Source organism: Onychomys torridus, chromosome 6, assembly GCF_903995425.1.
Source record: "Onychomys torridus chromosome 6, mOncTor1.1, whole genome shotgun sequence".
Lineage (NCBI taxonomy): Eukaryota > Metazoa > Chordata > Mammalia > Rodentia > Cricetidae > Onychomys > Onychomys torridus.
In genome coordinates this window covers 130,707,830-130,732,446 of record NC_050448.1, presented here as the reverse complement: position 1 = coordinate 130,732,446, position 24,617 = coordinate 130,707,830, and the positions used below count along the sequence as shown (strand labels likewise).

The 24,617-nt window shown below is 41.2% G+C and overlaps 1 protein-coding gene across 1 annotated transcript in view; it reads left to right on the top strand.

Moving 5' to 3' along the window:
• The window catches only part of LOC118585633 (serine/threonine-protein kinase TNNI3K), a 269,798-nt gene that overhangs the window by 5,588 nt on the left and 239,593 nt on the right, over positions 1 to 24,617 (top strand). The window contains exons 3-5 of the mRNA XM_036190397.1: positions 9,150 to 9,235; positions 10,593 to 10,690; positions 18,264 to 18,374. Of these exons, the coding sequence (XP_036046290.1) occupies positions 9,150 to 9,235; positions 10,593 to 10,690; positions 18,264 to 18,374 (295 nt within the window). The remainder of the gene's footprint in view (positions 1 to 9,149; positions 9,236 to 10,592; positions 10,691 to 18,263; positions 18,375 to 24,617) is intronic.

Genomic DNA, 24,617 nt, shown 5'->3' with positions numbered 1-24,617 from the left:
AGAGGTGCAGATAACACAGTCATGGGTGAAGTTCTCTGATCAGTTTTGTTCCTTTGTCCATTTGCTGAAAGATTTGTTTATGGAATTATCAGTAGGTGCTATTCCATTCATTTAGAGAATGTAAACTACATGAGTCACTATCCTCATCAGCTCAAGTACACAATATCCCTAGCTTTTACCCAGAATATAGTAAAGACACACAGTACTAAAGCTAATTCGGTTTTTTAAAAAAGAGCTGCATTGTTCTTGTGTCTGTGGTAATTTATAGTGGCTTTGCCATGAGAACTTTATGTCGGAGAGGAAGGAAATGGAAATAGAAATGTTCTTTCCTCCAATGCAAAGTCACATTCACTTATAGCATTGGACATGTGTTGAAGACATGAGTAAGAGGCAAAAAAGAGATGAATATATGAGGCAGAATAATGGGAAAGGCAGACTGGTGCATTCATGTACAGTGTGTTTCCTAACACACACAGGTATCAGTACAATAGTGAGTTCTTCAGGATATCATACATCCATTTCTGGGTCACACTCCTCTCCTCCATGGTATATGTGATCACTAAAGATGCTTCTCCTTCTTGTGTGGGCTTTTTATATTTATATTTATGAATGATACTAGTAGCTTAGCTCTAGAAAGACAAACAAACTGATGTTAGTGTCCACCAGGCATGCCACTAAGGCACCTTTGTACTCTTGAATTCCATCCTCCTGGGACTCTGACATCTCTGATTAAGGGCAGCAAAATAAAGGAACTACTAGGGAGTAGATGGCTGCAATATTTGGAAGTCAAGTGCAATTCTAATAACACAATTATGGACTTAAATTAATAATGGGGATGCAATTTTTAAAAAAATTTACATCCTAAATTTCAGTCATAATTCTCACTTCCCATCAACTTCTAGTCAAATGTTTCTGTTTTGATACACGTAATCAAAACATTCAAGACCTCCGTAAACCACCTGTTTTCTCTCCTGACAATTTCTCTAAGACAGTTGCATGTGTCACATTCTGTGACAACAGGATATTGCTTGAATGTCCTAATGTCTTGGGCTCCATGTATTCTCTAATTTCTGCTTGCATTTTTTATAAGCTGTCATGCCCCTCACCAACAGTACATTCTAAAGGGCTCATAGTGCTCCCTGGAGCTTGGATGAAATTCCTAATTAAGATTAAGTCACCCTCACGAATATTTTTCTAATAGTAAATGATTTCCTTAACTATTAAATAGGGTAGCTCTGTACCTAAAGGTTACTTTCTGCCTTGAAGCATAGGGACTCTTTTTTAGCCTTTATCTTTTACCTAGAGAAGAGTGCAGTTGTGTGATCCAATTAAATATCTTACCCATGACCTCATCTCTTCAGAGGAAATGTGACACAACCACAAGTGGGAAATTATTAAAGTGAAATGTTTGAAAAGCTGGCCAAAATAATATTCTGATGTACAAAACATTGAGTGAGGTGTATACATTTTAAAAGTTAATTCATCTTCTCAAAAGTAGAGAAAATACAAGAAGAGCAGAGAGAAGGTGACCATCTTTCTCCCTGTTTCTCAAGTCTGGCTGTTCCTTCTCATGCATTGCTTTCAGAGTCCCATGGAGCAGTAGAAGCAGAAATCAACAATCAGGTCTTTCTCAATGAGTATCCACATGAATATCTACAAACATGCTTGATGAAACTTATAATAGAAATTATTTCCATTCATCCCACCTGTTTCTCCTCCCTCTGTTTATGGAAAATGGATTTTCATTTTTAGTGTTCCCTTACTCTGCTTCTTGGGTTATTTGTGCATTGGCAGTAACTTTTTAAGAGAAAGTAGAAATGAATTTAGGCTCTTAGGAAACATAAACATTGACTAAGATAGAGGGTAGGTGGTGGAAAGTAGCTAAACATTAGATATTTCAGATAATTATCTTGATGTACTGTTTTATGAGTTTCAAATGGGTTAGACATTGTAGGAATTTTACCAGGAGCTATTAACAGCATAATTTTATTAAAGTGTTGATTTGGGTTAGGTTTTGTTTGTTTGTTTTTTGAGACAGGGTTGTTTTTCTCTGTAGCTTTGGTGCCTTTCTTGGATCTCACTCTATAGCCCAGGCTGGTCTCAAACTCACAGAGATCTGCCTGGCTCTGCCTCCCAAGCGCTGGAATTAAAGGTGAGTGCCACCACCGCCCGGTGATTTGGGTTAGTTTTAATTCCATTATTGAGTATTGCTCTTGAGGAGAAAGATGGGAAAAGATATGTTAGAGATGGTATTGGCTAGGAAAGAGAAAGAGATGAGGAGAAGAGGAGGTACAAGTTGGGCATGTAAGGTAATAAGCTATGGCAGAGAAAGAGGCTGCAGGAGAGGGGGAGGGAGAAGAAGAGGGGCAGGGTAGGGAGGCTCCCTCAACCAACACACAGAGAATTTGAGATGCAAATCTGTTCAACCATGAATTTGGTTCCCAGTCTCTGTTGTTGGCAGTGTTTGCTTTTGTTTTGTTTTTTGTTTTGTTTTGTTTTTCTATTTCACTGATAATTGGCACAAACCTTACATTTCAGACAATACTTTAGTCTGTTTGGAAGACCACATGGCTCCCCAGGGATTCTTAACACCTTAAGAAATCTGCTTCCCTCTTCCTCAGTAGTGTTGGCTGCCTGGGTTCAGGGCTGCTCATGTAATGGCTACATTGCAGGTTGATGTAGGTTTGAAATATGCCTTGAGAGGAGTGGAGCTCTGGGCCCAGAGGGACTTTTCAGAAGGGTGAGTCAAAGATGCCTCTCTGGAGGCTGCCTTCATTATTCCTCCTTGTAATTCCTCACACACATTGTGCCTTCTCACTGAACAAAGCATTACTTTGAATGTTTCGTACCTGAACACTTTTCAAAATTCAATAGCTGTTGCACAAATTCCAACTCGTCTTCTGATAGAATCCCAGAGCCAGAGATCAGGGTAAACGCTGAAAGACAGAGGAGACAAGCCAGAGCCACTTCTCACCTCCCCAACTCCTCAGTGGAAAAGGAAAGGTCCTGTCTCCAAGAATCCTCAGACTGAATGCCCCTGAGTCCTTAGTTGGTTTATAGACCTTTCTCTGTCCAGCCATATCACTGCCTGTCTCAACCTTCCTAGTGCTGGGATTAAATATGTGTGGCTCCCAAGTACTGGGATCAAAGGTATGAGTCATCATCACCTGGCTCTATTTCTCTTTTAGACTGGATTAATCTTCTCTAGTCCAGGGTGGCCTTGAACTCACAGAGATCTTTCTGCCTGTGTCCCGAGTGTTAGCATTAAAGGTGTGTGACACCACTGCCTGGCCTCTGTGGCTAACTGTGTGACTGACTCTGCCCTCTGATCTTCAGACAAGATTTATTTGTTAGAGCATATACAAAATATCACCACAAATAGCATCATTATGAGCTGGTGTATGTCTATTTCATACCAAAATAGACTAAAGTTGAGAGAGAGAAAAAATAAGTCTTTGTTTTATACGTCATTGGCATTTGAAAATTACAATGTACCTCAAGTAGTATTACAGCACTTTAAATTTCATATTAAAGTTTAAGCTGATTATAAGGTGTTCTTGCAGGAACATTGGCACAGCGTTAAAGTTTCTCATGACGCAAAAACATACCGAAAGCAAGTGTCTTAGTGAGGGTTTCTATTGCTCTGATAAACACAGACTGAAAGCAACATGGAGAGGGAAGAGTTATTTGTCTTAAATAATCTTGGTGGCAGACACAGACCAAGGTAGGAATTTGAGGCAGGATCCTGGCAGCAGAAGCTGATACATAGACCATGGAGAGGTGCTCTTTACTGGTTTGCTCTGCATGGCTTGCTCAGCCTGCTTTCTTATAGACCCCAGGACCATGGCCCATGAGTGGTACTACCCACATTTGGTTAGACCCTCCTACATCCATCATTGTAGCAGGGATCTTAAAGAGTCTTATTAATAAAAACAAACCTGGAGCCAGGTACTGGGGTCAACAATGGAAGATGAGAGATGCAGAACAAGCCACAGCTACTTCACCTTGCTAATTCCTCAGTTCCTAAGACTGGAAACCTCTGTATCCTCATCTGAATGAGTCTCAGCTGAACTGCTGCCCAAAAGCCTCAAGCTTAACCGGCTCTAGTTCCTGGTTTTCATGTATTTTATACCTTTCTGCTTCCCGCCATCACTTCCTGGGATTAAAGGCGTGAGTCACCATGCCTGTCTGTTTCCAGTGTGGCCTTGAACTCACAGAGTCAGCTTTGGAATTCCTGGCTAAACGTTAACTTTCAGTGTATATTGTGAAGATTATATAGCAATGGGCTTGGCAAGGTGGCCAGACGGTATTGGCACTTGCCACCAAGCCTGACACTCTGGTTGCATCCCGGGGACCCACAAGCTAAAAGTGGGGACATAGGGCTCTGTGCTGCCTTTTGAACTCTGTGAACAAAAGTTTGTGAAAAACATATTCACTGAAGCTTCTGATGATTAGATTCCCAGTAATGTGACATGTTAGAATGTTGCAAGTCCAGAGCCATATCTTGAGGTATAATCAGTTCCCTAAAAAAGCCATTTATTACCCTCCTTTGTATGTGACAGAACATCGTTGCAATCACTAGGTAAATCCTCTAGTTTGGTTGGTTAAAACCAAAGGGGTAGGAAAGTTGTCAGATATCTTCTGAGTAATCTCACTCTCTCCCCACCCTGATGCTGTAACCTGCCCATCTATTTCCACCAATTGGAAAAGTGCCTTCAGGTTTTGGTTTTCTTCTGTTACTATAAAAACTTTATCAAATGGCTTTCACACTGTAGCATGGAAATTTGGCCTGACCTAAATCTTTGTTTCTCTTTCACATTTGCTCCAATAACATCCCCTTGAAAATAGCATGTGTGTTTTCCTGCCTGCACTTCCACACACATTCTATCACAAACAAGTACACACATACACAATCACAAATAGAGAGGTAATTTGTAATTTAAACTTTTGAAAGAAATATAATAGCAAACATACTAGTTGTTGATGTTTACAAAGTGGGAAAACTCATTTCCTTGGTATAGGGAACCTTTAAAGGGTGAGAACATCATAGTTACTGAGAGCTGAAATAAACAGAAAATAAAAAGCCATATCTACCATAAGGATTCTACAATGACTGATGAAAAAAAAGTCTCTCCTGGTAGTGAGTAACTGCTGATCAGGACAGATTAATAGGTCCAGGTTTAATCTGAGCAGATCATCCCTGAGTGGTTGCAGAAGTAGAGGAGAAACCACTAGGAAAAACCATGAGGCGAAGCCCATGGACCAGACCTTAAATACCCTCCCTTCCCTGGTCGAAGCCAATGTTTGGCAGGCTTTCTCGGGGGTGGGGTCTGGAAAGGGCACCTGAGGGCAGCATTTGGAGAGGGCAGCATTTGGAGAGGGCAGCATTTGGAGAGGGCAGCATTTGGGGAGGGCAGTTCCCCAACATCCTAACCTATTTGGGTATATATGGACACTGGTTCAAGTCTGGCTACTTCCTGCTGGCAATGAACAACATGGGGAGAGGGAAGTTGGGAGTCAGTGGGGTCATGCTCAACAGGAAGGTGTGGGTGAAGAAGCATTCAATTAGCTGCCATACTGGAGATCTCAGGAACCTGTTTCTTGAGGAGGGGGGAGAAGGCAGATTGCTAGGAAAAAAATAGATCACTAATACCAACCCTATGAATGGAGCTAGCCATGGGAAAAAAGAACAGAAAGGTAATGTTTTCTGGTTGTACAGAAGAGGCATAGGTGAATAAGCCAGATGAAAGAGTAGATATGCACTTGAGTTTGGAGAGGTGGTACCAGATGTTCCAGGAGCTTGGGGGGATGGCATGCCAAATTGGGGGATGCTGTGTTCAGGAGTACCTGACCCATCACATCTGCTGTTTCCCTGGAGGTGGGAAATGCCTCTATCCACCCTGTAAAAGTGTCAATAAGAGTTAAGAGACAACAGAGCTTTTCATGAGTGGATCTGTGGGTGAAATCAACCTGTCAGTACTACTCTGGTTGGTGTCCTTGGTTAGTGCAGGGGCTGGCATATCTGGAGGGCTTCCTGCCAGTTTTCCTTGGCACAAGCCTGGCAGAAGGGGTAGACTTGTCTAGGGACTAATCCACCAGGCCAGATTCCTTTATACAGCAGCAGAAGTCTCTCCCAGGAACACGTAGGTGTCTATAAAACATCCTCTCTAATATTAGCCAAAATGGCTACTGCCCACCTGTTGTAAGGTATTGGCAGACTATGTAGTGATTTCCAGAGCAGTTTTAATCTGGAGTTACAAGTTTTACAGATTTTAAACCATACCCATTTTTTCTTTAAAATAAGGTAGCACAGTATAAAATAATTTTGTCTGTCATTACATCAGATTCAGGGCCAGAAAATCCCAGAGGCAAAATCTGAGCCCAAGCACCTAGTTGTGAGCATAGATGAGCTGTTATCAAGACTTACAGACCACATCAACTCAGGCATTCAAAACCGGTCAAAAGCAAGCATTCTGTGGCTACATTTCCATTCATACACTTAAAGTAGATGGGACTTTTTAACAGAAAGATGTGCAAAACTTTTCCTGAGAAGCCATGTCAAGACCAACCTAAAAATCCTGAAATAAGAGTTTACAGTATAAAGTAGCTAGCACATAAGAAAATATAGGAGTAAAAGACACTTCCCTAATGGCAGTACACCAGAGCCTGGAGAGCAGGGAAGAGCATGGAATGAACCAACCCAAGGGCAGCACTGTACAGAGGGGATGTGGAGGGAAAACATGGGAATCCAGGCGAGCAGTTGGTGGAGGGATAAGACCATGTGGAGAACACAGTCAGCTGCAGATTAAGCTGTGCATCTCCCAGGCTGTTGGTGGAGGGGGAGCAAGCAGCTATGTTTTGGGCATGGAGCCAGTGGTATCAGGAGCAGAGAGCAGGGAGGAGGGGCAAGGATGCAGACAAACAGCTCCAGGGGAAAGGGATAGGAATGCAATGCTCTCAAACCTGGATGAGGGGCTAATTTAGATACATTTCATAATAATAGTGGATCAAATTTGACTCAGAGGCAACTGCTCACAAGCCATATGCTACAAAAATCACGTCCAATTTTATAAGCCAGTGGCTGGGGAATAGTATGTAGAACTGTCTCTGAGGGATGGTCTTCCAGACAGGAGAATATCAAGGAGCAGGGGCCATTCCTGCTTCGGCACTGGAAGGAGCTAACTGGCATAGCAACAACCTTGACAGGTGCTCCAGAAGTCTCTAGCAGAGAGGGTCAGAGGCTCGGAAGGGATCCTGGACCCCTTATAGGCATTTGGTTTGAAAATGGTGGCTTACTGAGTAAACTTGGTTTGATGACTTAAGAGTTTAACTGCACATACTGCTCTTACCAGGGATCAGTACAGGCCACTGATAACCACCTATAACTACGATAGCTCCAGGAGATTTGAGGCCCCTTCTAGATATATGTGCACATACATACCCACACACAGAAACACAAAACACAAACTTTAAAAAGTAAAGCTAAAATATTTTATTAAGTGATCTTATCTATGACCTTTGTTTTGTTTTGAGATTACAAAAGCTCCCATCTGACTTTTGCTTTGGAATATGAAATGTAGAGTGACCTAGACCTTCATTCCCAGGCTGTGACCACTCAACTTGGCTCAGAACAAACCATCTCCTGCTCCTTCTGAGCAAGGACAAACTCATGCAACTTGAATACATTTCTAGTGTGGGCAGCTGAGCCTGCTTTTCTCTTTGGAAGAATATCCCCATGTCTATGAAAACAGACCACAGGGCTTAGAGTTGCTAATTAAAGCCTTTCTTAGGGCCTCTCAAAGTCCCTGGATTTAAAGGCCTTCTCTTTTTAGCAGCACTCTAGAGAATGGAATTTTTTCTATTTCAAAATTCCAATAGCCTTTGAAGTTCTTAACTGGGAGCCTTGATGCAAATGGCCCAAGTTTATTAAGTCTTTCAAGTGTAAGTGCTTTAAAGGTGATGGGAATCCCTGGCTCCCCCACTAGAGAACAGTCATCTCTCTAGAGCTGCCAAGATTAAAATAGGCCCCAGGCCCCTTGAAGCTGACCCAGAGGCCAAGGACATGATCTCATTTCTACAGAAAAATGTCCTGGGAGTGCCAAGGACCCGAAGAGGTCAAGAATTTTAGCTCTAACTTCCTGTTGAAAGGCTACCTGTGGCTCCCAGGGCCCTCTTGGGGACAAATTCTTGGATAGTATAAAAGCAAGGAATTCATTAATGGGATCTTCCTCCCCTCAACAGCTACCATATCACAGCACCTCTCCAGGCATCAAACCTCCCTGATCTGAGGAAGCTGACCCAGTCAGAGCACAAGGAAAGTTGGCTGCAAGCAGGAATTGTCAAATATTTGGATTATAATCTTTTTCCCACCCTCTTATCAAACACAGCACAACCTTTTCTCTTTCCCTCTCCTCCCTTCCTTTTGTGAATATCTTAATTTGTCTACAAATATAATAAGAATGTTTGAATGTGAAAGAAATAATTTTACTTTAAGATGTCTGTGTTTTCTTTATAAGGAGCTTTACAAAATTAAATTATATGTTTATATAATTATATTATATTGGAGCACAGAGTGTATATGTGAGTCTTTACCTTAACTTGAGCCATTCAACTGATGAAGAAATGTCTTTCTGTATGCTGCAAATTTGTATTACTTTGATTGGTTTATAAATAAAGCCGTTTGGCCTATGACAAGGCAGCTTAGAGGCAGGCAGCAAATTCAAAGAGAGAGGCAAGAAGAAGGCAGGGAGAGATGCCAGTGAGCCACCCAAGCAGCAACATATAATAAGACGCAGATAAAGCCATGGAACATGTGGCAATACATAGATTAATAGTTATGGGCTAATTTAAGATATAAGAGCTAGCTAACAAAAGTCTTGAGCCATGGCCATGCATTTATAATTATTATAAGCCTCTGTATGTTTACTTGAGGGATGGGAGTGGGAGAGATTTGTCGACCACTGGCAGGCTGGGACACAGGAAATTTGACTACACTTCAATTGTCTTCATATAGAGGATTCAAAATTCTTCTAGCCCCAACATTGTATAGCAAAATACAGTTATAAATTTATAGACCAACATTTATTTCTCAAACAAATGGTAACATACTAAGAGACGAGTTTCTGATCGCCTGTCATGTGCGTTTTCAGCTCTGATGAAGCCTTCGGTGAAGTCAGTTTAAACTACCGCACAGAGAGTGGGTTGTCTCTGCTACACCTGTGCTGTGTTTGTGGGGGTAAGTGCCTGAAATCTCTTTAAGCCAGATCTATGCCTACATGGTAGAGGACATGAAGTGTCAAGTGGCCAGCAGAAAGACCCTATCAGACTCAATTTCTCTTTGGCTTCACTCCTTGCTGACATTTAGAGTGGTGCCCCATGCAGATCCTTGCTCTGCACCTCTGAATTTCTATTTTTTTCCTTCTTAAACTAAGTAACTCACTTTGCCTAGAAATCAGCAAACACTTTTTGTTTTGTTTTGTTTTTTTGAGACAGGGTTTCTCTGTGTAACTTTGCGCCTTTCCTGGAACTCGCTTTGGAGACCAGGCTGGCCTCGAACTCACAAAGATCCGCCTGGCTCTGCCTCCTGAGTGCTGGGATTAAAGGCGTGCACCACCACCGCCAGGCAGCAAACACTTTTTAATACTAGGCTGCCAGTCAGGAATTGGGTTTAATTGAGGAGCCCTTAAAGTGTTCCTTAATATATGATCAGGCAGCTGCTTTACTATAAGAAATAAGTGGTCATGTGAAGAGGAAGAAATATTAAACATAGACTCCAACGGGAGATTGCGCAAAGTGATGAACACAATTCTTAATCTGTTTGTATTTCATTTGATTTTAAAAGTATCCCAACCACTTAAGCTGAGTCTCAGTGTGTAGTAGCATCAATAAATTGTCAAATGGAAGTTGGTATATATTGACCAAGCTGAGCAAAGCATTTGGAAGCAGGAATGGAGTTGCATTACCAGTGGGCCGATGTTCCCTTGACTTTTCCAAGCCCTTGGAACAGACTCCCCTTCATTTCTTCTCCATCCTTCTGGGAGCTGGCTGCCTAGCCTCCTCCAGAGCGCCCTCATCTGAGTAGTTTCTACTGCTAATGACCCCCTGCAGAATCCCTTGTCCCTGGATTGTCACCTCAGCTCTCTTATAGAGGTTTACTAGATGGATTTACTTGTAACTGCATGGCCTTCTGTTTTATTTTGCTTGGCATTGTTGAGATAAGTTCTACTCTATAGTCCAGGCTAGCCCCAAATTTGTGGTAGTCCTCCTGTCTCAACTTCCCAGGTGCTGCGATTACACATATTATTTGCCATGCTAGTTACATCCTATAGTTTAAAGCAGTATGGTGTTGACTTAAACAAAGCCTGTGAGCCAAGTCTATCACAATGCACAGCATTTATGCAAAGCAGCATAAGTGTGATAAAAATATGTGTGTGAAGCAATACTGCCAGTGAACAGAATTGCTTAGGAATGGGCTTGAGTGGTGGGCTGACATTTTCACATGTCAGAATGGCATTTATCCTTATGTCAAAGGGAGACAGTGAAGTCCTTTAGGCCACCCTTGCAATAAATCAACCTTTATTATTTCTCTCTAGGCAACAAGTCACATGTCCGTGCCCTTATGTTAAAAGGGCTCCGTCCGTCCAGACTGACAAGAAATGGTTTTCCAGCGCTGCATTTGGCAGTCTACAAGGTCTGCCATTTTCATTCCTATACATACTTTGTTAAGGGCAGCATTTGTCAAGGACAGCATGGGTCCTAATTTCTACTCCACCCCAACCAGACAGAACTGGTATAAAATGAGATGGGCACCTTGGGATATTTGGTGTTGGAAGTGACCCTCAAGACTGCCATAAATGTGCATTTATAAAATGTGTAAATCATAAGTCACTCTAGTCTCAGCAATTCCCACTCGCTTCTGCTGCTCTAATTTCAGATGTTGGACATGTATTGTTTCATTAGTCACTGAAGAATTTCATAAGACACAAATGCTAGTATTTGTTTTACAGAGGAAAAAATGAAGATCGGAGTGAGATACCTAGTCAATCATAGAAAAGTTATACTCTACCACAGCTGATCGCAGCCCCAGATTCTCATAGCAGTGTTGAATATTTGTTCCTTCTCAATTTCATGAATGTCTATAGCAGACTTTTATTTGAGGTTTTGTGGGCAGGTCTGGGAAGAAGCAGTTGTTCACTTGTATAAAATCCCTCTACACACTCTAAACATCTTCAGAGTTTACATCATGAGGAAAGAGGACCACATTTTCCCACTCTACTATTTTCTTTTTTAATTTTGTGGTTAAATATTAGGACAAAAGCAACTTCAGAGAGGAAGAGTGTGTTTGGCTCATAATTTAAGGTTACAGTTCACCATTACAGGGAGTCTTGAATTGGCAGGAGCCAGGAGGAGCTGGTTACATTGCATCCTCAGTCAAGAGCAGAGAGCTTGCTTGTGCTTAGCTTGCTTTTCCCAGTCATAAGTAGCCCAGTATCTCCTGCCAAGGGAATGGTGATACCCACAGTAGGCAGTCTTCCTACTCCAGTTACTGTGGTCAGGATAATTCCCCACAGACACTTCCAAAGGCCAACATGGTCTAACAATTTCTCATTGGGACTGTCTACCACATTGTGTGGAATCCACAGTCAAAATTCACCATCGCTCATGATTCAGATTTTATTACTCTTACTTCATCATGAAGATGCCTTAAAGCTGATCTCTGCACCTGCAGTCAGTATCTGGTCATTGCAGATAGCTTGTAGGAGAAAGGGCAGCTAAGTGTTGAATTCTCTTTAATATCTGCTATTCATTCTTCTAAACTCAAACACAGGTTCGGATAATATCTGACAGACATTTTTCTTTCATGAAAGGCAAGGAAGGAACAATAAAGGAGCTACAAAGAGTAGGAAGAAGGTGATTGACAGCTCATGCAGTCCATGAGACACTGGACTCGGTCTAGGTCTGGAGATTCTTTCTGCAATGTCAACTATGCGAGTCACTATAACACTGCCACATAGTGGTTTCTGAATGCTGTGGGGCATGCTCATTTTTTACTGCATTTCTCCCACCTGTTTGTAGAAACCGAATTTCCATTTTAGATTTTTTCTATTGTTCCTTACATTATCTGTTAGGAAGGAGTGCATCCACTGTGCTTCTTCACAGAAGGTTAGGAGGGAGGCTCTGTGGATACAAAGTAGACAAACCTCCCTTTACAGCATCCATAGAAAACCTGGATTCTGTGCGTACCTAAAAGCAAGCAAAGTAGCTCATGTGAAGTCCCCATGCTTACCACAAGTCTTCACATCAGCTGACTAATACCTACCTGCAATAAACTCAGTCAGGTTAAAACATTAACCTTCACAGCCGAGTGTACACTTTTTTTTTTTTATAATCCCACACAGGTATTTTCAGGCTAAAGTTTGGGGAGCACTGCTTTACAATGCTTCTCTCTTGAAGCCAAACACTCTCACATATCTCTGTTTCTCTTTGTAATTTTCCAGCTAAAGTATTTTTTCGGTTTTTTTCTCATTGTATCATTATTAGTTACTTTAAATCAATTCGAACTGAGCCTTCTTAAGCTCCCTTGATCTCTCAGATTTTATTGCACTCAATTTTGGATTCCAACTTAAACTTTATATTATCTTTTGTAGCAGCACTCACAATTACTGGGTCATTTGTGCAGTTTGCACATTGCTCTGTGAACTATCAACAACAGAACTGAGGATTTTCCTTCAATTCTTCACCAAATCCAGAACCTCGATACTTGATGAAGAGTGTCCAGGACCTGACAAGTATCCTGGATTACCGTGTGCAGTCCTTGATGCTCATTGGTGTGGCACCGATTTAAAACTGCTCTCAGCCCAGCAGCAAAACTAGTTGTGTTCATCCACCTGCGTTAAGACTTGTAACTGTGGCTCTGTCTTCAGAGATCTTTTCCTCTGCCCTTCAGTTCTCTTTTCTCCAGAGCAGATGAGCACAGCAGGAGGGCTGTAGGTATGGCTCACTGATGGAGTCCTTGCCCAGCATGCTCATAGGTACTTAGATCTGCTCCCAGTGACACCTCTTCCACAAAAAGTAAAGAAAAACTGGAGTAACATAATTATCTGGTTTTTTAGGCTATTTGGGGTTTTAAAAAGGACAATCGTATTTAGTCCTAGCAAAATAGTGATTACATGGAAAATAGTAAATCAATTAACCAATATTGTGCAATTTAATTTCAAGAAACAATTACTAGACACTGTGTATTATCCATTTTACACAGAAAGCATGAAGAAATGGGTCTTGTTCTATGGCTTTTAAGTTGAAAGAGATGAGAAGTACATCAAAGGTTTCAGCCTGTACTTATATTTCCTCTCATGTTCTATAAAAATAACATCCCCTTGTGCAGGCATTTGCTCACATACATATTAAGCAAAACAATCAGTTAATAGCAGATAAGATATACTCTTTGGAAACAAATCCATATGCAACTATTTTGACAAGTTTACTTCAGATCCTGTTTGATTGCAAATTTGATATACAAAAACTCAGGATAAAGAAAAGAGTCATTTCATGAGAGCAGCAGTAAATTTATCCTTCTCCTTCCTCCAACTGGGAGCCAGAAGTGTGGTCATGGAGACAGATCCTGTCTCACAAAGCAAAACAAACAAAGCCACTCCAACTTCTGACATGTCTCTGTGCTGCTTAAGTTAACAGTGTGTGTTGTATGTTATCTCCACAGGAATCTTTTGAAGCCATTTGTCTTTCTGTGAGGTTTGATTTCCTGAAACTTAGTTGTTTAGTGATTAAATTGGCTCACCCAGCTGCAACACACATCTCCCTGTGCTAAACTGCAAAGGGAAAAGTGAGGTTTCTTCTTCAAACCCTTCCCTAGGGCTCTGAATATTCAGTTTTTATATTTTGATACTGTGCACCCCTAAAATGAAATACAGATGTTGGAGAGAAAACATTGAACCTTGATATGGTTTGGAAGAGGTTAAGTGGGAGTTCAGATGAACAAAACACTGACTTAGACACTCTAACTTAGACCCAAACCTGCCTCACACACAATGCATAGAAAAATCATTCCATGGCAGTTCATTAGTGGTTCAAAGGTAGGAGTTTTTAATTCAAGTCTTTTTTCAGCATTTCATAACTTAAACGTTGATATTGGACCTGGACGGTGGTGGCGCATGCCTTTAATCCCAGCACTCAGGAGGCAGAGGCAGGCGGTTCTCTGGGAGGCCAGCCTAGGCTACAGAGTGAGTTCCAGGAAAGGTGCAAAGCTACACAGAGAATCCTGTCTCGAAAAAAAATTTTTTTTAAAGTTGATATTGAAAGATAATGGTTTTTATTTTTTACTCCATTCTGTACATTTCTACCACGATCACATCCTAAATCATTTTAAATATTTATTACAAAGAGGAAGGAGGGCCCTGGGTTTTTTCTACAAAGCCAGACCTTTCAGTGACCTCTGAGGTTTCCACAGTGGGTCTTAAACTGGTGATCACTGCACTCAGCATCCTGATCCAGTCTTCCTTCCTAGCACATGTATTTTATTAAAAAATGGAGAGCTTTGTTTCAGTAATCCCAAGGTACACAGCCCAGAACAAGTGTCTCACAACTTCGAAAGGCTCTTCTACCAGAGTTATTCAGCCTCATGGCATGTAACATTGAAGGTCAAATAAGCCTGTGGTGAGGGTATATTCCACTCAAGGTAAAGCACTCTGTGGCATCTCTACCTCCTCTCTAAATATGGCCCTCGCTACTGCCCACATTAACAGTTCTGACAACCAAAATAAACAATACTATCCCAAGATGAAAATTAAGAGCCAATGATTTAGAGAGGAGATTAAAAGATTCATTAACTAAATTAATTTTTTAATACAAGTTGTCTTTCTATTTGTACAAATGAGTTGACTAAGTATTGCATTTTTCCCAAATGGGAGTTTGTCAAGAAAGTAGTCAGAGATTCTCTGAAGAAGAAGGAAAGACTATCCAAGAGAAGAAAATCCTATTTTTTGGCATACTTAACTATAATTTCCAAGCAATGATGACTTTTTAAAACAGTGTTTAATAATGGACCCTTTAACTAAACATTTACATTCACAAACTGTAGTAATCACTAACATACAAGTACTGTCTTCCTTCAGCTCTCACATGAGACAGCTTTATTTCCTGGAGAACCTACTCTCCCAAGCCTGAGTTAGCTGTGTACAGTACATTCTCCCATAATCACAGTATGGATCATGGGTTTATCTCTGCACTCATTTTATGTTGGGCCTCACAATCTCCAATCTCTGTGTGTTCAGTGATAAGACAGACGAGTAAATAAATGAGTGGAGACCGACACTGAGACTCTGTGCTTCCAAGATGTTAATGAGACAGGCACACTGTGTGACAGGGGCACTCCCCGGCCTGTCCCGCCTCAGCCTTCGGTGCAGTCCCCATTGTACTGCACCACCATCTGGCAACTGTGGCAAGGGTTGCATCCCTCCTTTGTGTGTTACAGTGAAAAGCTCACAACAAGGGCCTGACCATGAAATGGGAGTCAGGGGCTGGGGGTAGCTGGTTGTGTTCAGAAAAGCATCTGGAGTTAGTAGACATAAGTTCAAACCCCATCTCTGGCTCAATCTAAACTTCTAAGAAAGGAGTTGTCTTTGTGATCTGAAATGCCCATAAGGATGGCTGAAAAGCAGTGTCTAGGGACTGAAACCTGTAAAAAAATGACTTCAGGTGACACCTTCTGAAGTAGAAGGCAGAAACAAGACCGGGGAGGGGCCGATCACAATGCAGACCTGATCAGATCTGCACTACCCTTGAGGGAGTGCACAGCAGACCTACCCACTGCATGAGGAGGGCTGGCTCTTTAGCACTGTAACACACCCCAGAAGATCAGAAAATGAAGGCAAGGACTGAGAGGAAGTGCTCTGATCAAAGAAAGTTGCCGTGCTTTCTGAATGGAGAAAGGCAGGGTTTGTGTGTTCCTGTGTTTGTTGAGTCTGTCTTTTCCTTGTGGTTCATTGACCACCAGGCTACAAGGACAAAGGAGCAGAGGTGGCATGCAGGTCTTTGTGAGGCCTGTGAATACAATGGAAATAGCCTGCAGGGAGTCTGCTTTGGTGTTGTTCCAGAGTGAGGGGAGATATTTAGGATGGGAACAGCAGCTGGGGCATCACCTAATTGGCTTTGGGCAGCATGGTCTTATCACACAGCTGGGAACACAAAACTTAATTACTTTATGGGTGCCAGGGAGAGAGCATCTGCTGGGATCTGTGTCAAAGGTCATGCTTGAGATAAGTCAGGCATCTGGGCTTAGGCACAGCTTCTTGATAAGGTCAAGCCTTCAGACCTAGAGGCACTATCAAGGTTGTGAGGGAGCCCTGCTAGAAAGGGAGTCCTCAGAGACCTGTCCAGACATGGTGGACTGCAACCTTAAGTGCAGGGTACCCCACCTTCTATTTATTTGTTTGTTTTTAGGTGAAACAGAAAGAGCCCAGGTTTCCAAGTTACTTTTTGTTGTTAACACAGTTTAGGGTCATTTGGGAAGAGGGAACCTCCACTGAAGAACTGCTTCCATCAGAGTGGCCTGTGGTCATATCTGTGAGAAATTGTCTTGATTGATGTTTGATGTGAGAAGGCCTAGCTCACTATGAGCAGCACCATCCCTAGGCAGTTGGGCTTCGAGGTTATAAGAAAGGAAGCCTAGCAAGCCAACAAGCAGCATCCCTCCCTAGTTCCTGCTTCCAGGTTCCTGCCATGAGTTCCTGAGTAGGTTTCCTCAAAGATGGACTTTGGAGGAGTGCAAACAGCTAGCCTGATAAAACCACAGCTGCTCTGCCAGGAAGTGTGCATAGGCATGAGTGCTGGTTACTTCCTGCTGAGCCAACTTGGAGTCTGCTGCCTGCTCCTGGTGATTAGTGATACAGGACTATCAGAATGCTGGGGGCCAATGAGAAAGAGACAGCCCAGTTAAGAGAGTCTCTGGCAGCCAATGGGGAATTGGAAGTGGGTATATAGGTTAGCCCTATATCTGCAATAAATGAGTTCACTGCTTACTTCTCATCTGGCTTCTAGTGTCTGTGTTGTTGATGCCATGACTTCTCACCCCCTCCCCCAAGGAGTGTCTAGATAGGGCAACCTGCAACAATAGACTATAACCAGGAAAAGTAAAATGAAACCCTCTCCTTCCAGTTACGTTGGTCAAGACAATAGAAAAGCAAACTAGACAAGCATGCTTCACTCTCCATGGTCTTTAACTTTCTTGGTAGAGCAAGTAGGTAGAGGCAAAGATTTGCAGCATAATTTTGCTATTTGAAGATCTTTTCCTAAGTCTTAAACTTTGAAATAACTTTTTTGTAAACTTTTACTTGTATGTACATGACAATATTAAGACATTAACTTAGTTTTTAGCTATGGAATTTTATTATATTATGTAATTTGAAATTATGAGTTGTAGTCCATAAATGATCCATCTTATAAAGATTCCTCTTTTCTGCCATTCTATGTATCCATATGCCAAGTACTACAGACATTGAGACTATGTACTCATTTATTTATTCATGATTCATTTATTTATTGAAACAGACTGCCCTCAGCATTCTAAATACTGACATTACAAGCACATACCACCATGCTTTATTTCAGTTCTTACTTTAAGGCTTGAACACAGAGAACTTTGTGTTTCTACCAACATCTGGGAGGTTTGTGAATACATGACCTATCACATCACCCTTGTATGTTCTGAACCAAGTTAAGACAAATACTGATCTGTTCTGTATGTATCCCATGATGCCATTGTATTAGGAAGAAGCAAAGTGTAACTACCATGAAAGCCCAGGGAGTAGTGATTTGTTTTATATTGGTTATATTTTTATCTTAGAAGAAATATTTCATCTTCATTCTTAAAAAAATTAAACCTTTATACTCTTCCTGTAAGTTTTTTTTAACCTCTTTGGGGGTTAATCTTAGTTACTGGGAAATTATATTTGTTGGCATGACCTACTTGCAAGATTTATATTATTGCTAGAGCCTTGCCCTAGGCAGGTGCTCTTTCCACCTTTCACAGTTGTGTGGTAAGGGTTGGTGCTGCTGCTCCATCCTGCCATTTTTTCCTATATCGAAGCCACCTGAGCCACTCTGCTTGCTAATACAAGCGTGGGCCAGAAGTCACACTTGGGCTTTCTTTGAGCATCTGAGCCTCACCCAAGCAAAGAATCAACAGTTCGTGCACAGCTTCCCCACCTGGTATTAGAGGGAAAAAACACTCAAGTTGTCTCTCATTACAGGATAGCCCAGAACTCATCACTTCCCTGTTGCACAGTGGAGCAGATGTCCAGCAAGTGGGGTATGGTGGCCTCACAGCCCTCCACATTGCTGCAATAGCTGGTCACCCAGAGGTGAGTCTTGCCTCTCTCATTTGAGAAGAAAAAATGCAGCCTGCCTGTCTTTTCTAATTGTTCTTGGTTTTTTGAAACACTGGCTTTTCAGATCCTAGGAACTGTTTTATATTTTATTTAACTACTGGACATGCTCATTTACTCTGACAGTAAAATTTAGCTACTATATAAATGTGATTTTATACTGAGTTCAGCTCATTATATAACAATGTTCTGAACCATCAATTAATATTAAGATGTCTGGATATAAGAGGTGTTGTGTAGTGATTGAGAGCAAATGCTTTGGATTCAGGCAGCTCAGCCTCCACAGCTTTCTCTTCTAACTTTGAGGAAGTTACTGACTCTCATGATCTGCTTTCTTTATTTGGAAAAGAGTAATAGAAGGACTGGGAGATAGCTCAGTGGTTAAATATTGCCTTACACATGCAAGGTCCTGGGTTCAACTCCTGAAAAATGACTGTAGGCTTATTACAATGTTTAATTAAATTTTCCACACAACACTCTGAGGATTGCTTCCTACAGAGCGAAGAGAGATGCAAGTCTCTTTCTAGTCTATTCACTTCTATATCCCTTGAAGAAACATTTATTAACACAAATTATACCCCAGACTGTCTGAGTGCTGGGTTGGCAGCGCTATGACAGCAGACAAAATTCTCCATTTCTGTGCTGCAGAGTTGTAAACAAGAAGTCAGACAATGAAGAAAAGAAAATATTATATAACTTGAATTACCAGTGAGTATTATAGAATGATAAAATGGGAAGTAGGCATCATTTACATAAGCTCAATGTCACAGAGTCTGAAGGATGGTAATACTGAGCCAGAGGCCAGAGGCAGCCTTAACAGTAGAAGAGCACCAGCTGGAGAGCTAATACACACAAGGCTCAGAGGAACAGGAGGAACCACAGGAACCACAGGAACCACAGGAACCACAGGAACCACAGGAACCACAGGGGTTGTTCTAGATGCTGCACCAGATAAAGTCATGAGAACACATCCAGATCTTGTCTTAACTTTGTCAAAGTATTAAATTTTAAACAGACTACTGTGACAATATTGGTTAACTTTACAAATACTCATGAGTAGTTTTTATTGTCTCTGCTAAATTAGATATCATATCATGTCTCCTGAGAGAAATTGTCTTACATCACAGACCCTCTGGGTGAAGATCTGTCTGGAATCATGGCCATTGTTTTCAAGGACCCACTGCTTTCTTAGTCTGCTAAGACATGCCAGGCTGGGAAACTCATTGAAGTAATAAAGATGCTTTCCACCTCCTTATTAAATACTTAAAATTATCACCTTCCACATTAAACTTTACCTTTTTCCAGGGACACACAATCCGTTAACCAAGTATGAACAGAGACACAAATAAAACCATATATAACATCTATGGAATATATTTGAGCCATATCTCCAATGCCACTCTATACGTCCTCACATTTAACAGTCTCTTGTTGAGAACAAAAGAATTTCCTTTATGTTATTCTTTCTTGATACTATAAAACCTTACTCACTACAAAAGTAATCCAGGGATCCAGATATATTGTAAATATACAGAGTCATTTTGCACTACTTACAGGGAGAGAGAAAAATCTCAATAAATTCACTTAAATGCATTCTTCTCCTTCATAAAAAAGTTCAACTAAAGCCATAAACATTAAGAAATCTGAGTAGGAGAATTGGGGAATGGAGGCTGCACTCCCCTGAAAGTCCAACCTTTAGTGAGACTGTAGTTAGAGTTTTCCTGCCTGGCCCAGTCAGGACAAATCTCTCTTACCCGCCAGTCCCACAGTCGCTCAGACCCAACCAAGAAAGCACACAGAATATTACATTGTTTAGAAACTGTATGGCCGTGGCAGGCTTCTTGTTATCTACCTTTTCTATCTTAAATTAACCCATTTCTGTTAGTCTATACTTTGCCACATGGCTTGTGGCTTACCAGTGTCTTTACATGTTGCGGTGTCTCCTCCCAGCCTTCCTGTTCCCTGCCTTCTCTTCCTTGTCCCGCCTATACTTCTGGCCTGGCCACTGGCCAATCAGAACTTTATTTACACAGAGCAATATCCACAGCACTTCCCCTTTTCTTTTATTTTTAAGGAAGGTTTTAACTTTTACATAGTACAATTACATATAACAAAACAATTATCAAGCAAGAATTATAGTTACAATATTAAAGAAGATATCCTATCTATCTTATATTTGTGAGTCTAAAGTTTTATATCTAACTTATCTTGTATCATAACTGAGGAAATTATAACTATCTTGTCTTCAACCACATCAAAGACCTCAGAAGGATATAATATTACCTGAGAAACGGGAGAAGGATGCAAGCAACTTTTGGGAGTCTTGCAGAGTAGACAGAGACAGCTGGCAGCCTAGACAGCCACCTAATGTTTCTTTGTAAAGTTGGGGCATTTATCTTCAGCCCACAGGGCTAAAGTCTCTTGGTCGCTTCTCTCAGTGTCCTGTAGAATGTCTGGCAGTTTCCTCTGCAAAGCAGGAACCTGAAGGACCATTTTGTCAAGCAAAGTTCAGTGGTCACCTTTCTATGGGTCCTGCATGTCCAGGTGATCAAGCAGTCCAGGCAAGAACAGTTTCTTACCCAAATGGCTATTTTTTGCCGAGGTGAAGATAAACTCCATATGAAGTGTCTTCAATGCCCATCCTCCTCTCTGAAGTAAATTGGTGCTGCCAGGAGCAGACATGTCTCACTGTCCAGAAAGTCTAAATTTTAAAAATATTTTAAATGCTATATTCTGTAGGTCTTTGAAGTATTTGAAGATTACCTATCTATCTGAAATACCTCTGTGTATACCTAGAAGACTTAACTAACATGGCTACAAGTATGATTATCATAGATGACTAATTATTAATCTATTTTTAATTATCTATTATAATTTTGAATGAGCTGTACAAACATAATACCTTAAACAAGAGTAGAAATATACACACAGTATAACACAACTTTAAGTTTGTATCAATAGACTAAAATCTATACCAATGTAAAACATTTTAAACAAGTTGTTGCGCTTTAGAAGTAAGTTCCTTAATCTACCCTTTTATCCATTATATCTATATCATATCCCCTTTTCTTCTTTAAAGAAAAATATTGGTTTTTCTCTGTCCCACACCAGAGGGCTCTTTTGATTTGGGACACAAGAATCTCTTAACCTTTTCTTTTAGCAATATGTCTGGGTTTAGAGAAGGAGTGAGCCAATTCCATCTCCAAAGCCAGCTTGATAATTTTGGGAATGTGGGCGTAGTTTCTCTTACTACTTCCTGCTGGAGGGGGGCACTGTATCTTATGGGGACACAAAGAAAATTTTAGGATTATGGAGTAGTCCGTGAGGGTAAACCTCTGAGCCAGTTGCCTTGAAACCATTGTGGATGTCGGATCATCTGGGCCATTGTGTCATCAGAGACTTTTCAGGTGGTCTTGGCTGATCAAACCTGATGTGTCTTAATCTGGAACAAATCCATAGCCTCTGGCTTTCTGTGGAAACAAAAGCAGAGACTCTTTTCCAAAGCAACATATCCTTATATCCAAATTTTGAAGTCAAGGTACCTTTAAAATTTACATATTTGTTTAACTCAACAGCTTTTAAGATCAAATCTTTTTCTGCAGTTAAAAATCCCAGAGACAAGACAAACCAGGTTCTCTGTGTAATATCCATCTTTGTAAGACTGAAACACCTCTGTGGCTGCTGGCTCCGCCCACCTCAGCTTCCCAACATGGCGGTGGTACAGTTTACCTACAGCTCTGGGTCTGGAGCCATGTGTACCATCAACAATCAGAAGCAGTTCTATCAAAGCAGCGCATAGCCCAGAAACCCTTTTTTTTTTTTTTTTTTTTTTTTTTTTTTTTTAACTAGCAAAGGTTAAATCCACCATGCAGCAGAGTAAAGTGCCACTTGTAGACTCCTCATTCCCGCCACACTGCAGGTCAGACATACACGCCAGGAACCCGCCATAGTAGCTCAAACTGGCAGGCTGTCACTAACTTGAGGGAGACAACTAGGAAGCTGTTTTTAGCTCTGTCTTAGAATCTTTTTTCTCAGGTTTTAGGTGGAAACTCTTGCCCCATGTTGGGCGCCATTTGTAGTTAGAGTTTTCCTGCCTTGCCCAGTCAGGACAAATCTCTCTTACCTGCCAGTCCCACAGTTGCTCAGACCCAACCAAGAAAGCACACAGAAACTTACATTGTTTAGAAACTGTATGGCCATGGCAGGCTTCTTGTTATCTGCTTCTTCTACCTTAAATTAACCCATTTCTGTTAGTCTATACTTTGCCACATGGCTTGTGGCTTACCAGTGTCTTTACATGTTGCTTTTCATGGTGGCTGCTGGCGGTGTCTCCTCCCAGCCTTCCTTTTCCCTGCCTCTTCCTCTTCCTTGTCCCACCTATACTTCCGGCCTGGCCACTGGCCAATCAGAACTTTATTTACACAGAGCAATATCCACAGCATGAGACCATGTATTTACAAGGGGTCTTTAGCAAGCTGGTCTCTTCACGGCATCTTCAAATGGCTGTGTTCTTGGGTTATAACTCGGACACAGACAGAACATCACACTGATGTCACCTGATCAGGGCAAACTCTACTGAAATTATTTCAATAAGGTTTCTACCAGTTTTAATTTCTTGGTGTGTTACCCAGTTTCCCTCCTTACACAGTGGACAAAGCTTAATGACTTCTATGGTAAATAACTGACTATTTGTGAAACGGGTTTAGACAGAGCATCTTTGTTCTCTTCTTATACCTTACTAATTAAGTTATTGATCAGATAAAAGTAATGAGTGAAATGCTACCTACAAACAAAAACAACCCTGAAATCACCATATTCAATTATAAATTTTTAAGCTGGAAAGATGGCTCAGCAATCCTCTTAGAAAGGAGCTGAGTTCTGTTCCCAGCAACCACATCAAGTAGCTCACAACACTTGTAACTCCAGCTCCAGGGGATCTGATACCCTTTTCTGGCCACCAAAGGCCACACAAATTTGACATGGACAACTGGACAAATGTGCCATTTACTCACATAGACAAACAAATACAAATTTTAAAAGTATGTTTAAAAATGTAGAGTTTGTGGCTTATTCATTTCAGAACTATCAGTTGGAGTGAATATTTTCAATATATTCTTCTCTCAGTCCACATAAGAAGGAGTCAGCCACCTCAGCATGTTGGTTTGGGAATGAGTTTCCAGTGTAGCTATACAGTATTCATGTCATGGCCTCTCCTTCAGTGTGGTTTCCCTTCCTGAGTTTTTAGTCAGCCAGAGTCAACTGCTGTCTGGAAACATTACATGAGAAATTGTAGAAGTAATTGTTAAGGTTAGATTAAGTTTTATTGTAGTATGTTGCTGTAACAGTTCTATCTTATTCTCTAATTACTCACTGCACTTAGCTTATGAAGTAAACCAAACCTCACCATAAGCATGGATATCTAGGAAAGCCATGTGCAAAAATGTCAGTGCTGCCCATTGTAGATGTAACCATCTTATTAAATAAGAAACAGAGCCAATTGCAGAGTTAAAAGCCAAGAGGTCAGAGCAATAGCTGAGAGCTGAAAACCTTACCCTTCACTGCTGCTCTGTCTTTCCTCTCTGCAAGAGAGCTACTTCCTGTGTCCTGTCTTTTATATAGACTTTCTGTTCTGCCTTCTCATTGGTTGTAAACCAGCCACATGACCTCCTCATCACTGCCTGTCTGTACAGACCTCCAGGTCTTCTAGGGTTGGTGTTGAGATTAAAGGTGTGTGTCGTCATGCTGGCTGTCTCCTTGAACACACAGAGATCCTGCCTAGCTCTGCCTTCCAAGTGCTGGGATTAAAGGCGTGCACCACGACTGCCCAGCTTCTGTTCTGGCTTGCTCTGACCCCAAGGCAACTTTATTAATATACAAATAAAATCACATTTCAGTACAAATAAAATATCACTATAGCCCATAGGTATCACAGAACTCACATTCTGTGAATAAGGGATGCTAACATTTAAACTGGTAATTAACTAATGGAGAAGTTTCCTTTTACTATATATCCTTTAAAGTTGTATGTGTAAAAATGGAAGTAGAAATCATAACAACAGTTGAATTAGGCTGAAGAATGGAAAAATGAGTTCAAAGAGAATCTTCAAATCAGGGGGCCCCTGATGTTCAAGGGAGCTGAGAGAGACTGCTGTTCCAGCACTGAAGAAAGCCAGTGGGGTGAAGCATCTGGGTATGACATGGTCAACATGTACCGTTTCC